The sequence below is a fragment of the Callionymus lyra genome, chromosome 4 (genome assembly GCF_982586985.1).
Source record: "Callionymus lyra chromosome 4, fCalLyr1.hap1.1, whole genome shotgun sequence".
NCBI lineage: Eukaryota > Metazoa > Chordata > Actinopteri > Syngnathiformes > Callionymidae > Callionymus > Callionymus lyra.
This window is the reverse complement of record NC_141821.1, coordinates 20,168,577-20,190,767: the sequence shown is the minus strand read 5'-3', so window position 1 is coordinate 20,190,767 and position 22,191 is coordinate 20,168,577. Positions and strand designations below refer to the sequence as shown.

The 22,191-nt window shown below is 37.5% G+C and overlaps 1 protein-coding gene across 1 annotated transcript; it reads right to left on the bottom strand.

The window, feature by feature from the left end:
- Positions 1 to 5,058: 5,058 nt before the first annotated feature.
- tlcd4a (TLC domain containing 4a) lies at positions 5,059 to 22,191 on the bottom strand. The gene is made up of 7 exons (XM_087789077.1): positions 21,858 to 22,191; positions 15,431 to 15,600; positions 14,596 to 14,685; positions 13,358 to 13,416; positions 13,180 to 13,274; positions 8,312 to 8,385; positions 5,059 to 7,391 (listed from the first exon to the last, which is right to left on the bottom strand). Exons 2-7 carry the CDS (start codon positions 15,583 to 15,585, stop codon positions 7,073 to 7,075), a joined length of 792 nt encoding a protein of 263 aa, XP_087645203.1. The 5' UTR covers positions 15,586 to 15,600; positions 21,858 to 22,191; the 3' UTR covers positions 5,059 to 7,072.

Genomic DNA, 22,191 nt, shown 5'->3' with positions numbered 1-22,191 from the left:
GCTGCTTTCTTTTTACCTCGTTAAAGAGGTTTTTCAAAGCAGTGGATACTGGCTCCATATCAATATATATTTTATCAAAATCTCTACTTCAAAATAGACTTATTAGATTTGAGTTAGTTATTGTGAATATGTTTTTTGATGATTTGGCATTCTATTACTTCAGTTTTAATTCATAGCATAATTTGGAATTATTATTATTATTAATTTTTTTTTTTTTTTTTTTTTTGGAATTTTTCTTTTTTTTTGTGATTTGAGAGAAATGCTCATAATGTATAATTGTTTTCATTAAATGAATCTGTGTTTCCTCTGTTGCTTTCTCACCATATGTAATCTTTGTGTGGCACTATACGGATGATAGTTTAGCATGTTTAGTTTATAATCAGATTCGCGATTATTTTGAAATCAGACTTGTCTTTGTTTTATTGCATCATTAGTTCATGATGCAATCAGGGGGAGTGTAAGGAAATGACAACTTTACTGTAATCAATCATCTAGATTTAACACACATTTCAAATAGTCACTTGATTAACTGATAATCTTACATATTTAATTCATATTAAATAATCCTATTCTTGCATTGCATTCACTTAAACTATACTCAGGTTCACAACTCAAAGGCCGAGGTCACAAAGCCTTGCACACACAGAAAGATTAAACAATCCCAGATTCCAGGATGTCTGGACACCTGTCTGAGAATTCACTCTGAAGGACACAAGTCGCTGGGATCAGATTCTTGAAAACAACAACTTTTGGTAAATTTCCACTACGATCACGTGCGACCGGCCATCTTAGAATCAAATGTTTACACTTACTGACCAATCCTACGTTCACATTTGACTAGAGGCGTTAACCTGAATATTCTACTATAAAGATCCACCATTTTGTATGATCTTTGCGTTCTGGCATTCGAAGACGTCTGCGATAGATCTCTCTGCTTGCTAGCGCCCGTGTTCACGTAAGTTTGTCTCTGACTTTTGCATAATTCACTAAACGAGCATTTTTCTTAAACTCATCCATGTGTCTGTCCGTCATTCCATCACCACGTACGAGGCTGGGGAGGGGTCGGTTCATGGAAACACAAAAACCCCTAACAAGATCCAACGAGATCCCGGCTGTGACTGAGGAAGAGAGGATACATTCAACTTGAGCAGTTTTTTTTAAAAGCTGATCTTTAGACATATATTGTCTTGAAAACAAATGAAAGCAGTTGCGACTTCGTCAAGAGTCATGTGGTCTGTAAACTCTGCAACACCAGAGTCAAGTACTCGACAATACTACGAATATATCCTTGTTACTACAGTATATATTGTATAGTTGCCCTGTAGGTATTGAAGTTTTAATGCTAATACATACCCCTATTTAAAACCAAAGACTAGTGATGTGCTGATGAAGCAGTGTCATGTTTTTTAGAGGTCAGTAGGTGGCGCCATCAGTTTAAAAATGATGTGATGTTTCATTAGAATAGTTGCTCAAATCAAAGGAAAATAGTGCCGAGACTGCCATTTAGTGGATACTAAAAAATAATGGCACTGCTTCTTGAAGCTTCCTCAGACCATCACTACCAAAGACTATAGAGTTGAGTGCCATCTAGTGGCCTTTGAGACACACTGTATCATGAAACCACATCGACCAACCACATATAAACCATAGTTGTTGACTATGATTTAACGCATGTATCAAATCACATGTGGGTTCTGTGTCATTGACTGGTTTAAGAAACCACTTGGTAGAATTTTACCAGGTCACATATCAGTTGAAGATCTTATCTGATCATTACAGGAACACAGCCTAGATCAGATAAGATGAAGAAGTCGATAAATGGTACCTCTTTTTTTTTTAGATATCATTTGATCTGCTGCAAAGTTTAGTTGTAGAAATAATATCTGAGCCTGGATTGTATGTTGAATACAGTGAAGAAAACAAAAAATGTCGAGCCTGAAATACTCATAATTGAATCACACATAAAAGTGACTCTAGGATTCAAGCGAGCCTGATAAGAAGGGTGAGATTACACACACACACACACACACACACACACACATACAGGAGTTTTGTAGGATTATAGTGTATGATCAACCAATTATACCAAACAGGTGCTAATGATCATCAATTTCACAAGTAGGTTAAAACTCTGCTACCAAGCTGAGGTTGTGGAAGACAGTTCCATGTCACAGGTCATACACCAAGACTGAGCACAGTAACAACAACACACAAGGTAGTTCTACTGCATCAGCAAGGTTTGTCCCAGACAAAGATTTCCAAGCAGACTGGGGTTTCAAGATGTTCAAGCTCTTTTGAAGAACCACAAAGAAACAGGATCATAGATGCAGTGGTCGGCCAAACTTAGTGCAGCAGATGAAAGACGCATCAAGCTTATTTTCCTTTGAAATCGAAAGATGTCCAGCTGTGCCATCACCTCAGAACTGGAAGAAACCAGTGAGACCCAGGTACACCATCTACTGTCCGGAGAAGTCTGGCCAGATGTGTCTTCATGGAAGAGTTGCAGCCAAAAAGCCATTCATCCGACATGGAAACAAGGCCAAGAGACTCAACTATGAACAAAAGCAAAGGAACTGAGGTTCAGAAAAATGGCAGCATGTTCTCTTGACTGATCAATCAAAATTTTGAATTTGAAGGGCTGGCGAGCAGTACAATAATTAGTGTCTACAGGCAACAGTGAAACATGGAAGTTTGGGGCTGCATTTGAGAAACACCTACAGAAGATCTGTGGTTAGTTCTCCAAGATGTTTGGAACAACCTACCAGTTCCTTCAAAAACTGTGTGCAAGTGTATCTAGAAGAACTGATGCTGTTTTGAAGGCAAAGGGTGGTCACACCAAATATTGATTTGATTGACATTTCTCTTCTGTTCATTCACTGTATTTTGTTAATTGATGAATATAAACTATTAACACTTCCATTTTTTAAATGCATTCTTAGTTTACAGCAATGTTTCACAACCGCCTAAAACTTTTGCACAGTACTGTATATACTGTATATATATATATTAAGCATTAAAGCTTCCTTAGAACACTTTGTCTTGCGTTTAACTGTATATCAGGATTCTGTTTAGCCTTGGACCTTAGTGTCAGAGTTCACGCTCCCTCCTCATGGGCATAGCTTACAATCTTCAAGGTCTAAATGACACAAACAATATTCTAATGATTACATCACATGATCAAAAAGTAGATATTAATATTATTATATCTACTAGACAGGAAATCTAGTGCAAGAACAAATAATTCTAACTAACCCTTCTCATTTGTTGACATTTTTTGCCACTTTATTGTCCTTGATAAAATAATTGCCAACTCAAAACATTTCTAAAAAATGTGTTTCTGTTTTTCTACAATCAGCCCAAATGCTTTGTCACTAGACAGAACTCTCTGAACGTGTCTCAGTTTCTCAGTAAATCGTTTACAATGGAGATTGTGGTTCACCTTTACACAACTCTGACCTGGAAGATTTTCAAATGTTCAGAAAAGATTTGAAAAAAAAAAAATGAAGTCGCTGTGACCTGATAAGAGCCAGTGAGTCTTCTGATAAGATGACACGTCATTCTTTACCCTCTGGCCATTTCTGGCAAGTATGTTTTTTTTCCTGTCTAAATACAAATCGTCAGCATCAGATCAATTGATTAATAACCAAATTAATGTGTTACTTAAAAAAAAAAATCAGTGTCTTTGTCATAGCCAGATGAGTGCAATTACTTTAGGGTGGTATGTATTAAGATTTTAATATCACATTTTTTTTTACGTTAAGGAAGCTAAACAACAGTATCATGTGACATATTTGATTTTTGATTAGAAAATTAAAGTAAATTCAGGTGAGTTTAATTACGAATATATCAGGCACTTTAGGAGTCGAAAGAAATGTGTTCGTCTTAAAAAAAAATAAAAAGGTGTAATTTTAATTTAAAAATACCAAAGAAACATGCAGTAGGTAATTAAAAAAACTTTTTTTTTTTTTTAAACTAAATTCACTTAAATGAAATAGGAAATACCAGATACCAAGACATATTTTGAATGAAAACCTTTCATTTAAAAATGTGTTTACATAAGTTACATGAAACCAGTGATCCCCAACCCCCAGTGAGACATTTGTTACCGGGTCGCAAGGAAAAAAAATATACCCCCAAAAAAATCTGTTCTATTGATTATTACTCGCCTGGAAAGTTTATTTATTTTGATAAACACAACCTGAATGTATTTGTAATAACATTTGCATGTGGCTAGCGAATAGTTAAAATGAGTTAAACACAACATATTTAGAAACAAAACTTTGTCTGCATACAATCAAACATGGATAGATATAAATACACAAACACTTTGTTGGAACCAGTCCAGAGCTCTTGCTGATTCAGCATTATTGTGAGACGTTTTTATGCACTGTTGTGTAGATTTTTGCAGGCGATGTTATTTTATCTTAAGTTTTTTCTATCTGAACATCGGTCCGTCAATTTAATCCTAACATTTAAACTGTCGAAAAAAAGGTTGGGGACCCCCGGAGGTAAAGTATGACAGAACGAAATATCGCCCTCCAGTGGACAATAGTGTTAAACTTTTTGGTCAAATAATGACAAAGCAAATTTGAGCCTTTGAGCTTGAAGATCCTTCAAATGCAGGTTCTAAAACTGTAGTCACAAGGAAGTAAGTACTCATTTAGTTGAGGTACAAGGAGGTGTCGGATCAGAATCATTACTAACAAATTGTTCTTTACGAGGAAGTCAGGACGCTGGAAAGTTGGGGGTACGAAGACCAGTCCAGGAAAGACAGAATAGAGGTTTGGGAAGAAGGCAGGCGAATAAATGAGTTGATTGAGTGAGGTGAAGAGGAGAGTGCAGGCAGGACGGAAAGATTGAGAAGGCATGATCGGGGGGGGGGTTTCTATTGGACAAAAGTGAGACTTGATTTTCAAGTAGAAAAGTCAGAGTTGAAGAGGTTCTGGTGACGAGGAAGGACAGGATAAGCGAGGGCCAGTTTATGAAGAAAAGTTGACTTGGATGGTTTCATAGTCATGGTTAAAAGTGACAGAAATCGTTGACAAATGACATCACGTCTGCTGATTTGGCATTTATTGTAAAGAACAGATGAAAAAAAACAAAGACGAACATCTCTTCTACATTCATAGAATGTCGATAATCCTCGCACGGACTTGGTGTGGCTCTCCTGTGGACAACATTCAAGAACACCGGCAGTCGAAGAGCAACACATGCCAGATTCTATTTGCACTGCCCAGATCAGAATCAAATCGACTGACTTATATTCAAGTATGTAAGGTCTGTGTTGCGTGTGAATCCATCCAGTTGATTCGGGTTCGGCTTCAATAACCGCGTGTGCGTGAAGAAAGGGAGCTCACGGGCTCGTGTACATGTGTGTGCGGATCCTCATGCAACAGGGCATGCGGTCGGCGACGGTGCATGCAAGTGTGAGGCGACAGTCGGCTACTGTTCCTCTTCAGTTCCACTGGCTGCTCTTCCATAAAAACGTCCATTTAAACCTCGAAATACAACACATGCAACGATGGACTGGAGTCTAGCTTGGCACACGATATATATATATATATATATATATATATTTATAAAAATAACAATAATCAATAATCGACAACACTCAAGAACGATGAAATGCACCCACACCATCTCTTATCACATCGTCAATGTTTATGCCGATAAAACACCAGAAATAAAAATCACAGTTAAAAGGCCACCAAATGAAAACATCAAGCAAATCAAGGCATGAGTCAATTTTCCTGGATCTTTATCTGACGGTGCTCACAAGGACACTCGCCTCTACAAGAGGAGCAAAGGTCGTGAGAACATAAATGTCCAGCAATGATTAACGCGGAGAAGCTGAAGAACACCTCTGACGTGTTTTTTTTTATTCCCAATCCGATTCACAGAAGTCCACTCGCCGAATAACGGCTGTAAAACGATGGATAACGTGTAATTCTTGGAATCAAATGGACTCTTATATAGATCGTCATCTCGTCACATAATCCGCCGCTCAAATGATTTACAGCTTTAGCTTCAAATAAAAGAATCTTTACATTCAGCAGCACTTGGGTCTCGCTAGCAAACACCGGGATGAGGTTCGACCTTCGACTCGATCGGACGCACATGTTCGATTGACTCGAGCATACATTCAAACCGTTGTAATCACTAGACTGAAAATAAATTATGGCGATTGTTCAAACGGTCTGAATCTGTGAGCCGGCCTGTGGGAATATTTCTGTCCAAAGAAAAAAAAAGGTACAGATCGAGGGTCTCAAAGTTATATCTGAAGTTTGAACGATGGATGGTGAAGGAATGAAAGTAATCCTTGCAGCTTTGGTTTTGTATTTTGAAAATAATAAAATATATATACTTCAAATGAGTCAAAATATTTTTTGTGAAACAAACTTAATAATTCTGCTATTAGATTTTGAGAAGTAAATTATTGAATCATCCGTTTGCCTCCAGACCCCCTGATATGGTTTTGTTACACAAAGACCGAGCAGAAGTTTGTCGTGATCAAGAAGCGTCATGTGCAGCCGTGTGTCTACAGTAGAAACACTGTTTAAATACCCTTTGATCACATCTGTACACGTTTATAACTGTTGTTCTTAGATTCTCACTCCTCTCTTAGCGAGACATAAATAAAACTCACACACACACACACACACACACACACACTCAGTGTTAACGTCACACTCGTGTCAGCAGATGACGGATAGATAAGACTGGATTCTCACGTGGATTCAAACTATTTCTGTGATCAAGTCTGTCGTGATAATGATGGATCACAACAGGTTCGACTGGATTCAGTATAAATATAAAACGACAGTTTAAAGTTCTGTCTGTGCCGACAGTGACATTTAGGCAGACCTCAGCTCAGGTCTATAATTCATGGCTTGCTTTCAATCTGCCGACGACGTCTTTCCGTCGGCGTTTTTTGTGTTGTTGTCACATTCCACATGAACGTTTCCCACTTTCAATTTGGTCCTGATCCGTCCGTGGGTGTGTGTTGCAGGTCCGAAATCCTCCTCGTCCTCAATCGAAAAAACCACTGGAACCAGTGTTACTCTCCCTGGATTCAATCGGACTTTCCGTTCACCTGAGGCGAGTCGGTTTTCCTGCGGCGCGCCGAGCGCAGCACTCTGTAGCAGCCGCGAGCGATCTTGTGCATCCACATGACGTTCATGACGTCCAGGCAGATGCTGGAGCCGATCCAGGCCACCCGCCCCCCCCAGGGCACCAGGTAATAGGCCTCGGTGCCGTAGACCGCGTACATGCGGGTGTAGTAGACCGGCATGACGGCGATGCGGACCATGAAGAAGACCGCGGCCATGGCCACTCCGTTGGCCATGTTGGGTGGCGAGGACTTGGGGTAACCAAGAACCTCGAAGAACCAGCTGAAATAAAAGAGGGGAGTCGAGTAAACCACTACAAGCGAAATGACCAATCAGCAAGTCTGAGATGGACACATTTGTATTATTTTAAAAGATACAAAACCGTATAAAATACTTAAATTTAAACTTCACTCATTTTCTCCTCAGCCTCATGTTGACTAAGGGTTGTGATTATTTTCAGAGTAATCTGTTCCTTTTTAGAGTTATAGACAATTATGTTTGTTCATTTTAATGTAGCGACTGGAGCTGAATTGTCTTCGTCTTCATCTTTGTCCGAAAAGACACTTAAAAACATCCAAATACTTCCATACGGTTGGAATTAATCATGAATTAATCTCAACGTCTTAGTTAAAACTGTAGCAATGATGAGAAAACCATTAAAGCAAATTAAATTTAATTAAACAACATTCAAATATGAGCTCAATAAAATGATATAAGACCAAAACAACTACATTTTTTCTAAAGTAGAACAATTAGGAACAACAACAACGAAACGGTACAAAAATGTAATGTTGAAGACAGAAAAGTTGAGGTCAGCAAAAAAGTCACAATATTCAAGAAAACAAAACCGTTGCATAAACATAGACTATAACATTCGTTAAGGAATTTAAAGCTTGGTAGAAAATATTTAGTTCATAAAAAAGACGTGCATAAAAATTATTATTAATAATAATATAATTATTATTATTGTATTTATATTTAGAATATTAGTAAAGAAATAAATGTTGTGAAAAGTAAATAAGGAGGTGATGTAAGATGCACCCTAGAGGCACTACAGATTAGTAAAAATAAAAAGAATTGAAATGTATACACAAGATTTTACTCTTTATATAAAAACCCAGTTGTCAAAGTAAAATCAATGACGTTATCACAGGGAGAAAATCGAGCTTCCCGTGTTGCATTAGGACCTGAGATGTACCTACCGTTGGTTAACACATGGAGTAGAAAACTCAGCAAGCAGTCGGAAGTTAGCAAAATAAGGCAACATTCCATGGCCCTGAGAGAATCGGGTGAAAAGATGACAGAACGTGAAAGGAACAAATCGTAGACGCCGCTTGTTCCACACAGTAGAGCTCACACACGCTAGTAAAAATGTGGGTCAAAACCAGAATTCAATGCTGGACTTTCAGCCCGTTGCCATGGCAGCCATTATCATTTGGGTGTGTTTTGCATCGTTGGATTTTACATCCTTAAATCTTCAGGGAAATATGTCCAATGTCAAATACGGAACGATTAATCGGGGAGATTTGAATTCAACACAAGGAACAATATTACTTGAAAAATAATAACAAAAAAATCAGGTTTTGACACAACAAACAGCCATCGACAGAGGGAGCAACCAGAAGCCATGCAGCACTGACCATTCATCGACTTGTCGTTTTACCAACAACGTGGAACGTATTTGCTAATAATATATTGCAGAATTGAATTAGTCTTTTGTTTTAGGAGCCCGAGTGGATCAATAAAGACTCACGCCAAAGGAAACTTACCGTCTCTTAAATGAAGACATTCAAACATACTTACTATCTGACACAAACAGAAGGTCTGCATGTCAAGAGCATGCACTAAATGATGACACATCTCACCCTCATAGCCAGAGGATGCCGATACCTCTAGGAACTGGTAAGTCCATACTGTGACTGGGCATCACATCTGCTCAGTGCAACCAACAGCAATACCAGCAGACAAGACAGGAATAAAGAAAGTCCCCATCTAGATCCAGGACCTGCTCTGGTGTTCATTGGATTTTACGAATTTCACGGAAGATTCTTGGTAGTTTTTTTTGCATGAACCAACTTCCCGTTGGCGAGTTTTGAACGTGGGTTAATAATGTCAACGAGACTGACGGACAGAAAGATTAGAAGACACTTCAAATTAAAAGTTGGAAGCAACAGAGGAGAAGAGCAACACTGACAGACACTCGGACAAAAAACATGCACTAAAGACTTTACAGTTAGGTTAATTTACATGTTTTAAAGATTATTAATTTATTAGAGACAGATAAAAAAAACAGTCTGATTATCGAGCATTAGTAACTCAAGAACAAAACATAACACTGATGTTGGCTGACTGACGTGATGTTTGACTAAACTGCACTTAATGGAATCAATATTTCTAATATATATATATATATATATATATATATATATATATATATATATATATATATATATCATCAAATAACTTACACTTTACACATTAACATAAATTAACTTGGGCCTCACAACATGTGTAATTAATCAATTAAAACAGCAAACATATAAGCTGCTTAAAAGGAAAATAATAACATTTAAAATCTCTTTTATACATCTTACAATAATATTTGATATTAAGGACAATGACAGTTTCGTTTTAAGGCTAAAGACAAGACGACAAGTGTCAGCTCTAGTCGAGTGATATTCTAACTAAATATCAATATAATTTAAATCATTTCCATTAAATCTTCAAAGGCAACGTTTACTTGGCACCAAATCAAATGATTCTTTAAAGCAAATGTATTAAAATTTATTTTGATAAAAGAAAACATTTTTCAGCATTGGTTTATGAGTAATTAATTGAAAGGCACTTACTTATTGGCAAGGTAAAACTAGATTAACCTCATCAAACTAGATTTGTTTGAGTCTTCTGGACGTACATTTTTTTACAAACCTGGGTCGGACATTGATTGATAAATGAGTTTTAGTCTTAAAGTGATAGTTCACCAAAAATTCAAACTCATTTTCTACTCACCCTCATGTCGTCTAAGGGTTGGGATTATTTTCAAAGTAATCTGTTTTTTTTAGAGTTATAGACAAACATGTTTTTTCATTTTAATGTAGCCACTAGAGCTCAGTTGTCTTCATCTTCGTACAAAAAGACACTTAAAACGGACGTTACAGTTGAGCACTACGGAGGTATATGGATGTTTTTAAGTATGTCATTCGCTTCATTAAGATAGATTTACATTTTTGTCTATAACTCTAAAATAGAACAGATCACTCTGAAAATAACCCCAACCCTTAGTGGACACGGGGGTGAGTAGAAAATGAGTAAAGTTTCACTTTAACAATGGAGGGAAAACATATGGTTTTGGTGACACTTAATTGAAACTCTTGCATCTTTTTGTATCAATATCAATAAGTAAATTGTGCAGAGATCCTTCACCAATGTTTCATCTGTCACTTCATTTTAGTCGGAGGAACAGTGATGTTTGTCCAGAAACAGTATGGTTTACTTTCTTTCATAAACGGTTTGAGGACTCGGCCACCAAGACGCCGGACTTACAGTTACGTGTGACACTGATTCAAATGTCAAGTTTTGTCAATTTAAAAACACTCTACGAGGTTAAAGTGAGTGATTTTATACAACATTGATTCGAAACAAGTAGTGTGTCACATTTAATCAATCTGTAAATCCAGCTTATTAGGTCAACATTCAGAAACTAGTAATAGATAATCACTAAAGTCTTAATTTTCTGTTGTAATCAATCGTAAAGGGATGTAAGTGAGGATATTAAAGGCAACCAAGCCACCACGGCTGAGTATGGATGCGTGTAACTCCAAACAGAGGACAAGAAAAAGAGAGGAGGCAGGAAAGCAGACATGTGCTAAAGCATCAAAGTGGTCAAGGAAATATATCCACACAAATATGTTTTGATGGAAAAAAATATAAATTTAAAGGTGAAAAAAAGACTAATGAATAAATGATAAAAAATATGTTTATAAATAGATATTGAATTGTTTAATTATAAAAAGAAAGATCGGGTTGATGAACTGCAGTATTAGCGGTCACCGCTCAAAACCCGCAATCTTCTTCTTTCGGTCACCAACGATCGTTCGTGACACAGAGAGATTTGCATTTTAGCTTAGCTCTCTTTTTACTACAGACAGGTGCAGCGTTCGCATTACTGCAGACGCCGCACCCCGATGTCAATTTCTCGCTTCACTCACTAGGAAACAAGGTTCCAAGATTAAAAAGATTAAAGCGATGACACTGATTTTCTACTCACTCTGATGTCAACTAAGGGTTTGGATTATTTGCAGTATAATTTGTTCCTTTTTAAAATTATAGACAAAAATGTTTATTTTAATGTAGTAACTGGAGCTCAGTTCCCTTCATCTTCATCCAAAAAGACACTTAAAAACCAGAATTAGTCCAAAAAAACTGAAAAAAGTTTGTATTTTAAAGTTGTTCATAGCAGACGCTGCCAAGCTAGCTGCTAGGCTAACTGTTATGCTAGCTCCTCGACCAACATCCCACACAGACAGGAAGTACTCCAGAAAAATATCTTGAGCAATTCCCATGTAGACTGGAAGTGCTTGCGATATTAACCCAGAGTACTTCTCATCAGTGTAAACAGATGGCTCAGCAGCGTCCGCTAAAAACGATCTTAAAATAGAGACTTGTTTTCGTTTCTTTCGTCCTTCTTGTCGAGACTTGAATCCAAGAGTGACGTTACAGACGAGCAGTTGGGAGGTATTTGGATGTTTTTAAGTGTCTTTTTGAAAGAAGACGACTGAGCTTCAGTCGCTACGATAAAATGAACATATATTTTTGTCTACAACTCAAAAAAAGGAACAGATTACTCTGAAAATAATCCTAACCCTTCATCGACATGAAGGTGAGTAGAAAATGAGTGAAGTTTAAATTATGGTTGAACTATCGCTTTAATAGTTATACTTTCTACCAGAAATCGAATTTGACTCTGGTCGTACAGGGAACGGACAGTCCTCATCGAGGTATCCGATACCCAGATACTCCCGGACCAACAGGATTCTCCGAAGGACACATCGTACCCCCAAGAATCCTGCCGAGGGTATAGAGCTGATCCACAGTTCCACAACCCCCTGAATCCAAGGTTCGACTATCCATTGGAATCTCTTTTCCAGGAAACCTTGGATAGAGCCTGCCAGAGAGGCCGATTCCCCTTCTGGTTGAAACACACCCTCTGATCCCGAGGAGAAAGTGAAAAGAGCGGAAGGTCTCGAATAACATCGTAGTAGTGTGGACATTGCCTTGAAAGTTAATCATGCTGATGAAACCTGCCTCCTCGACGCACCCGAGACATGCACAGGGAAGATTCAAGAGAAGCGTTCGGCTGCAGCTCCGATCAGTTCAGCATCCAGAGACATGGAAGTGGTTTAGTAACACAAACAAAAAAAAGCATAAAGGTTGGTTTTTGTAAAAGGTTTGGGGTCAGGGAGAGGTCATCAGTCAGAACCATCGTTGAGCATTCCATGCAAAAAAAATACCATCGTCATTCCTTTTATAATAGGACAGAGAGCTGGTGTCCCTGGATTCCAGATAGAAACAAGAGTGAACAACACTGTCCTTTGGTTACTGGATCTACTGACCACATATTTAATAACTAGCAATATTGTTCAGTGATCTTACAGATCTAATTCTAATAGTGGTGCATTTATTCCCCCCAAAAATAATTTTAGAATTCCGAGAAGGCACTTTAGTCGGTTCATGATAAAAAAAAGAGATTTCTGGAGTAACCTTTTGTCATTAGCTTGTGGTAAATATCACTTCTGCTCACGTTATATTTGGCTTCACTCCAATGTTTCTCTATTTAAGTCATTGTATTTACACAAATAAACATACGATTGTTCAGTCAGAATGAGTTCCATTAAAGAAAGGTATCATATAATGGAAGATAACAGGTAACTAAGAACGGTTAATGTTAAAAAGTGTATTAACACTGGCTCAGTTTTTTAAAAAACAGCTTCCAAGGACACAGCTGTTCACTCTTGGTTTTCTCCTTCCCATCTTGCCTGCATGTTCTGTTATTGGACAATAAGGCACTCACCAGTACATAGTAGTAAGCATACAATGCTGCCAGATGGTGAATTACAAAAAACTTGTCGCCTATCGCCTTCCAATAGTAAAATATAAGCAGCAGATCTGGAAATTGAAAAAAAAAAAAGAAAAAAGAAAAATCGTCAATACTAATTTACACTCGTGTTGACTTGTTGTGCATCACTTACCTGATATGAGGTAGCCTGTTGTGATGGCAACATTTATCTTCACCATCGTTGGGTCTCCCCTGTTAGAGGGGAAAAATTAAAATCATTGGCATTACTGTATCGATATTCAAAAGCACTGTAACGATATTACAAAATAGTGAGTGTGTGTTTGTGTGATATATATATTTTAAACCTCTGAAATAACATGTTATTTTCATCCAAAGTTATTTTGTGGTTTATGTTTCAATAGTGTGTGTATAAAAGACAATCTAACAATGTTTTATTTTACAATTAAAACTGAAATACTCACAGCATTTATTCTATTATGTGTGGTGCAATTAAACATCTGGCCACTAGTTGGCAACATTCGTCATTTCCTCCGTGCCAAAGTAACAGCAGAACTGGCGAAATGGCAGCAATGCGTGAAAACGAAAGTATACATTTGAGTCCAGCAGCTTTTAAAGCTGATTTCTGGACTCGTTTTGGCTTTAAAACAAAGTTTAAAGTTGAAAAATGAAACACAGACAGATACTGGATATTGCATGTTAATGCACTTCATTGTGTTTTCATTTGTTGTTCATATTTTTAAAAAGGCCTTTCACATTTGATTAGAGAAAGTTTATGCTCATGTCTTTGTTGTAAAAACCAGAAAAAAGTGTTGTTTTTTTCAAAAAGAAACAACATATCATTGTTCCTACAGTATCTAATATATCGTATGGTCACACATGTTTCTTGCCAATACACAGCCCTGGTCATCAATAATTATTCAGGTCTCACTTGATGATTTTAACACAAACTATTTCTCTGTAGTGTAAACCGTGAGTACGATAAAAATCAACAACAATATTTATTGATTTAAAACTGCAGGTCACAATTAAGATGAGCTGTGGAGGAGATATAGGTCATACGAGTTCAGTCCAAAGTAACCGCAGCATGGATGTATCAGATAACCATTACATTCGTCTTAAGAGCTAAGAGTATACTTTATATATTTAAGTTACACATAAACAAGTGCGCAATCTAAAACAATTTCTATACAAAAAATACCGGTAAGTTATTTTCTACAGGTAAAGCCAAAACATAGTGTAAAATCAGCAGTATATGTTAATATTATATTATTTTTAATAATATTAAACACAAATCGAGCAAAAATCAGAGTCATTGGGCAGAAGTATGTGTTGGATTACACATGAAGAAGTATTACTGGCTCAAAGGGTTTTTAAAATACAGTTGTAGCAAAGTAAACAAGCTGCACTGACCAGGCTGGATCTTCATTTACAGCATCATCGAAGAACAAAATGCAGAGACAGAAGATTCCCACGACCAGTGCATGAAACGTGGACACGGTCCTGGGAAAAGAACATGAAAATACCGTCAACACCGCCCTGCAGGGACGCTTCTAATTTTAGACGGAAAAACCAAGTCATCGCCCGTCAGGGCTGCACACAGTATAGAGGAGAGAGATTAAACACCAATGAAGGGTCAGTCAGGCCGAGTCCCAGTCGGCCGGTGTGGCAGGGAAGAGTCCTCACAAGTGGGTAAGACCAGGATTATAATACACCGTCTGGCTGCAGTTTCACCCATCACTCATTTGCCCATAAAACCATGTGACCTTTTTAATTTCAAAAGTGCTCTCATACATAATAAAGCGAAGTAGAAAGATGTGCAATTCCTGCACATTAAAAAGATGAATAATCCTCCAATTTTCTTTATCGTCCTTAGTAGACTAAGCTATTTTAAAAAGACAATTTTCTCCAACAGTCCCTGAGAGCAAATACAACCAGCACCAAAGTTTATTAAAAACCTGAATTTGATTTACAAGTAAAATGAGGGAACCCAGTCTTCCAAAACACATCAGATTTTTTATTTAAATAACAAGACTTGAGGCAGATTTTTTCTATTTTAGATCAAGTTTGAAGCAACAATAAAACATCTATAATAAAGTTCAAAGTCTCTTCCTGTACTTGACATTAGCTTCTCTTTAGCATCTCTATTAGCATCTAACCTTTATTTAGTTTTTGCAAAAGTAAATAGTCGACAGCCTGACAATACAAACAGTAAGGTTTGCCAACATTGCTGTCGTCGTCCACTGACCTTGAGTTCCACTCCACCTTCTGTTTGTCGCTGAGGCCGGGGAAGCCCTTGCTGACCCGCTGTGACACCCATGGACTGACCGTGTGGAAGAGCCACTGGAAGGTGAAGAAGCTGGTCACCGAGATGACAAGTATGAGCAGGCTGAATGGGTCCATGGCCACCCGCTCACACTGTGGGCGACACAAGGAGGGAGAGCTCTTTTATATCAGATCCTTGGAAAAAAAAGGAATGTTAGAATATTTGGCTTGATTCTATAACTGGATTTAATGCTCCTTTATTTTCGCTTGATGGCTGTAGTTTAGAGCTACAGATAAAACTAAACATGAAATCTATACGTGACAACCGTGCTGGGGGCTCGTGCAGACTTTTATTCTCCAAAAAAACACAAAAAGGAAGTAGTTCCATGTAAATGGAAATAAGGTAAGGTAAAACTTTATTGATCCCTCAGGAGGTCTCCTTTGGGAAATTGTTTTTAACCAATAGCCAGCAATTTTTCATAAACAATAAAAAATAATACATAAAAAATAAAATAAGAAGAACATAAAGAGGAAGAACAAGATGACACAATCTAAGTCTAAAGACAAAGACAAAGGACATAGGTCAAGGAAAGAAAAACAACAAAGACAAAGATACAGAGACTAACATGGAACAGAACATCCAGATACTTTCACTCCACTTCTGCCCCCGAACTCAGAATTGTACAATTGAATAGCCCGAGGGATGAATGAGTCCCTGAGTCTATTTGTTTTGCACCTGGGTAGGAGCATTCGTGCACTCATTCTGCTTCTCTGCTCACTGATGACAGTGTTCAGAGGATGACTGTCATCATCCATGATGGACAGTAGTTTGTTCAATGATATCCTCTCAGCAACTGTCACCAGTGAGTCCAGCTTCATTCCAACCACAGAACCAGCCCTCCTGATCAACCTGTCCAACCTGTTGACACTCCTCTTGGACACATTTCCACCCCAACACACCACAGCATAGATTCATTATTAGATAGATCATAGATTCAATATTCATTATGAAGGCAAGTAGGTTTGTGTATTGGCAAGAATCTAGCGATACAACACGCATCAAGATACGCGTGTAAGAATATGATTTATTGCGATACTGTAGGAACATACAGGATATATTGTTTATTTTTGAAGAAACAACACTTTCTGGCTTTTACAACAGCGAAATGAGCAAATTCTTTCACTGATCAAATGTGAAAGTGTTTCTTAAAATATGAACATTAACATCTCAAACAACCCGCAGCATCTTGCAAAATCCAGTATCTGTCAGTGTTTAATTTTTAACTTTGTTTTATGGCCAAAATGAGTCCAAACATCAGCTTTAAAAGCTGCTGGAGCCTGGTGTTTCCTTTCATTTCTCACTCATTGCTGCCATTTCACCGCCAACTAGCGGCCGGAGGTATAATTCCACCACACAAATAAATAAACGCCGTGGAAATTTTTAGTGTTAATTGTAAAATAAAACATTGAATGATTGTCTTTTATACACACACACTATTGAAGTATAAACCATCAAAACAAGTTAAGGTAAGGACTTGTACACATGATTTAAAATGGTCTGTGATGACAATTTTGTTTAAATAATCATGAAAAACTGATTAGCAATGTTGTACAGTTATTCAGTAAATTAATTTGATACCTCCTGGAGAAATTTAAAGAGGTCTTCTTCAGGTTGTGCAAAACTGCTTTGGTCCTTCCAGTAGGTAATCACAGCTGCCTTTATTCTGTTTTTTATTCATAATTTATGGTATATATTATCAGGAATTTCTTGAGACATTGTATAAAATTTAGTGTTTTTGGTGACTAAATAATTACCAAACAGAAAGGCTATATCCCCTGTACACAGTTATCTAACCTAGTTGTTGTTACTTTGCCACCCACAAAAATGTTATCTGGACCCGCCCCTGACAACAGCAACAAAAAAATGTGTTACACAAAATACTTCAGACGCAAATACAAAGAACTGTCAAAATAAAGTCAGTTTATCAAGTTGAAAAAAAAGATAAATTTAGTGATAATAACCTTAAAAATTAAGTTCAATGAAGGTTGTGTTCAATTATCGCGGATGAATCAAAATCTCTCATCGACTGAAACCTCATACTCAACCGAAAGATCCGGTTCTTGCGGTCGAAGAGAAAAGTCTAAATGTGTCACAGCAGCAAAGCTTTCCTTCATTCAAGAAGAACATTTATAAAGAGAGACTGTTCGAACACTGAATGTGTCCACTATGAGCGCATCCATTAAACGATGATACAAAATGAATGTCATTGAAATAAATGAAGGAAGAAACATGTTTCAGCTTGAACTGGTGAGAAACGCACACAGATTGTAAATGGTGACAGCTTGACAGGATGCAACACCTCTGCTGTGTGAGAAGAGGAAAAGGGGGAGGGGACGAAGTCGATAAACAACAGTGAGTATACTTTTATCCAATATTATTTTCGGAAATAATTAACTTACAGGACCATCTCTACAGTCAGTACTTGTTGCTACTGACGCTTACATTTACTTGTCCTTTATCTTTAGACTCAGATTGTGTCATCTTGTTCTTTCCCTTTATGTTCTTGTTCTTATTTTATTTTGGTTTATTTTTATGAAAAATTGCTGTAATTTCTGTGGCTATTGGAAAAAAAACAATTTCCCGAAGGAGACCTCATGAGGGATCAATAAAGGTTTACCTTACCTTACCTTACTTGAATTAAATATATGAGGTAAGTTCTGCCCTAAAGTGAGTAAATAATCACAGGAAAAGGTCATTTTCAACAGTTTTTTCAAGTGTTAATTTGAATGTTCTTGCAAAACCATTATCCAGGAGTGTGTATTTAAAATCACATTTTGCCAAATGCATGGAATACAAAAGCATAAATTTAATAATTTATACACATTTTGTGAAAATACGAATACATCTTCGCTGACAAAAACACCATATTCATATATTATTGATCACACACACACACACACACACACACACACACACACACACACACACACACACACACACACACACACACACACACACACACACACACACACACACACACACACACACACACACACACACACACACACACACACACACAAAAATCACTCTGCAAGTCTTAAATTGTATTGAGCAGTTTTTGCAGGACTATTTGGTAGTACCTGTGGGGCATCTGTGTGTAAGGAAGGAGTAAACATTGACAACATATGGCGTGTTCACAAGACATAACCAATGCTCTGTGAAGGCTCTGCTTGTGCCTTCTGCTGAATATCAACGTGAACTTCATCCACCGCCTGGAAATGCGTGTGAAAGTGATTCACTTTCACAGTCACAAAACTCACCGAGAATTGAGGACCATGGGCTCCGCTTGGAGCCCTTCATGAAGAAGTGACGTTTAAATTGTGTTCTTCCTCAAGAGAGTGTTTTTGTCTCCAACTTAAAGTGAGTTTTGGAATGCCAAATAACACATAACATTAACTTGCTGGTCCATGTTGACCATGTTTGAAGATAAGTAATGTTTGCTCTGCATCTCACATAGATAAGACTTCGCTGTACGTATGCATTACTATGTAATGGATTAAAACTGGGAAGAGAAACATATCTTATGAACCAGCTCTACAAACATCTGCTGATACAAAACAATCAGACTCCAAGAATTCACTCTTGTTTAGGGATGAATTTGACAGAGTAATAAAAGTTGTAATCTCTCTTGAGGGCAAATAAAATGAAGAATGAAATGAAAAACAATGACATGAACAACAGAAAGTGCAGTGCAGTGTGCAAACATTGAGTTTACACTTTTTTCTGCCCTATATTAGAAAGGAAGAATGAAAGGGTGAGAAGGACGATGTTATTCTATGTCAATCTTTGTATCGTCTTCCTTGTTTTAATTGCTTTGATCCATGTTCTTTATATATGCACTTTGTCATCCCTTGCACTTTTTATTGCACATTCTTATTCATATTATTTTGAAAGCAATCATTAAATCCTCTGTAGCTAAAGGAACAAAGAAACCCAACTAGATCATGCCGATGACTGAGGACGAGAGGATACAGTCAACTCCAGCAGCTTCTAAAGTTGATGTTTGAACATATTTAGGTTTCAAAACAAAAAAAAGCAGTTACTACCTCCGTATATTCTGCCACTACAAATATATTCTTGTTACCACATTATAGAAATATATCATGACATATCGTATCGTCGCCGCTATATCCTGGTACATATTGTAATCACCGTTTTTGACATCAATATGAGGACGTTGAAAACAATAATTATCCAATCAGTCTGTGTTGTATTTTCCTATTTTTTTTAGCTAAACTAACCTGACAGATCAAGTGAAAGAGTCTATGACTAACAGCCATACAGACACACTCGGATCAATGCGAGTCATTTAATGACCGCGGAAAATCGTGATTAAAGTATAGTCGACCGAATACACTTTCAGGACAAGAGAGTCAGAATTAGAGAAATTCCATTTCTCCCTGCGACTGCTGTAGGGTTGTTTTACAGTCATACTATCTGCGGTTTACTTGATTGTTTTCATTTACTTAAAACAGGAAAGTCCTGATAAACGAAAAGTTGTGTAATTTAAAAACTAATAACAAATACACAGCATTTAGAAGAAAAAAAATAGTGTGTTCGTTTTGAATGAAACTCCTATTCCACTGTATACACTTAATTCAGTATCGCATGTTTTAATGCATATAGCTTTTGTTGTACATGTGGTTATTCAACTTCAAATATTGGTATGAGAGAAAATAAACACATAAATTAACTTAAACATCGCAATACTTTTTTTTACTCAATACGGTCAGTACTGTACTGTATCGATATTCAAATCATATTTTTATTTTTAGCATAATATTTGGGGGCAGGAATAAAAGCACGATGTTGTTCTCTTTTAATCTTTGTTTCCTTTTCTTTGCATTATTTCATTTGATCTATGTTCTTAATATTTGCACTTTGTCATCCCATGCACTTTGTTCTTGTTTTTATGTCTGTTATGAACTGGAAACCCAATTTCCATAAGAAGATCTCCACAGGGATTAAAAAAAGTCTATGTAATGTAATCTATTCCAATCTAATTATTTTATCGTTTATGTTTCAATTAGTAAGTAAGTAAGTAATATTTGTAGAGCACTAATTAGGTTTTTATAAAGTAATATAATTTGTATATACATACAAATATTCCCTCATTGATTGTTTAATCATTTTGCTTTGGCAGTTTAACTCCCAGCGGATAGCCAGGAGCTGCCATCACGTCCTCTGCAGCTAAAGGAACAATGTAATCCTATTCGATTTCGTCGATAACTGAGGACGAGAGGATACAGTCGACTCTAGAAGCTTTTAAAGCCGACGTTTGGACATATTTCGGCTTCAGAACAGATGATAGAAAACAGGACTACATCAGGAACCATGTCATCCGTGAACTAATATATCTTTGTTCCGACAGTATCGCAATGTATTGTATGCAACTGTATTAATGGTAACACCAGATCCTTGCCAATACTCACCCCTATTTTTAACAGATACTGTTTTGTACACCAAATGTCACTAAGAGGGAAAAAAAAAGGCAGTCAACGTGACCAGTGAAGAGGCAAAACAAAACAGCAAAAGAAGAGTTCATAATAGTTGTGCACAGACTTTTAGAAACATAAACACGGAAAATCCAAATCTTCCAGTTCCGACCATGAGCCGTGACCCCGAGGACTATTGCTGAACCCGATGGCTTGGGTGATGGTTTCGTGCACATATTTGACATGTTTGCCCCCTTAAAACAAGGATCATGTTGCCAAGGACAAACCAGTCTACGATGGTGGCACCACGAGCAGCCGTTGGTCCAGAATGTTTGGACATAAAATACCGGTTTAGGACCAGCTTAGTCTTTGGACGAAGAAGAAGAAGAAAACTTCATTCAAGAGAAGAGGAAAACAAGAGAAACTCCTCAGACCAGTTCTTCTGACTTGGCCTGGGATCAGCAAAGTCACTTGAGGTCATTTCAGACATGGGTACATTCCTGGGGGTCAAGATTTAAGCAAAAATATTCAAGGATGACATTTAAAAACTGATAGTTTACACTTTTGCTGTCTTTAGTGTGGGAGGGTTTTTAGTGTGACTTTATTCAAGTCTTCAAGCTCATAAAACGTGTATAAATGTGGTGTAAACATGACCTAGAAGTCAATATAATTCAGAGAGAGAAGCTAGGACATGTTGTTTTTTTTGGTTCCCCTGCAGGCATAAAGGGTTGTTTTTTTTACACTCAAAAAGAAACACGTTTTCGTGGGGGAAATCCCACGAAATAAAAAAAAAATAAAAAACCTCGTCCATGTTGAAGGAAAGATTTCCTCGCGAGGAGGGATCATCTCGGGTGACATCATGAGGGCCACCTCGCTCGACAATAACCCAGGAAAAAAACCAACCCAAAACGTACCTTGAAGCTCTCATGAAGATGGTCCTGGTCCTTCACCGCGTCATGGCGAGTGTGCACGGCTCGCGAACACGGCAGCACTAAAGCCACGAGCACGTCGTCGAGTCATATTTTCTCTTTTTGGTAAACACACCAGCAGCGAGGTCTCCTCCCCCGGACACGCTAGCTGTGGTCGCCCGCGAGCGTCATCTCTGCGGCGCGAACTCAGGAGACAACATCCGGCGCCCGAGTCGCTTTTTTTTTTTTGGTGAAAAGTGAAGAAAAAAAAACCGAAAAACACCAAAGTGTGTTTCTTCTCTCTCTCTATCTCTCTTTCTCTCTCGACGTCGTCGCTCTT

Coding starts and splice junctions, on each gene's coding strand:
- tlcd4a (XM_087789077.1), bottom strand. CDS start 15,585: ATGGACCCATTCAGCCTGCTCATACTTGTCATCTCGGTGACCAGCTTC. Junction 8,386..13,179: donor ATGCTTACTACTATGTACTG/GTGAGTGCCTTA, acceptor CGATTCTCTCAG/GGCCATGGAATGTTGCCTTA. Junction 7,392..8,311: donor ACTCCATGTGTTAACCAACG/GTAGGTACATCT, acceptor CTTTTATTTCAG/CTGGTTCTTCGAGGTTCTTG.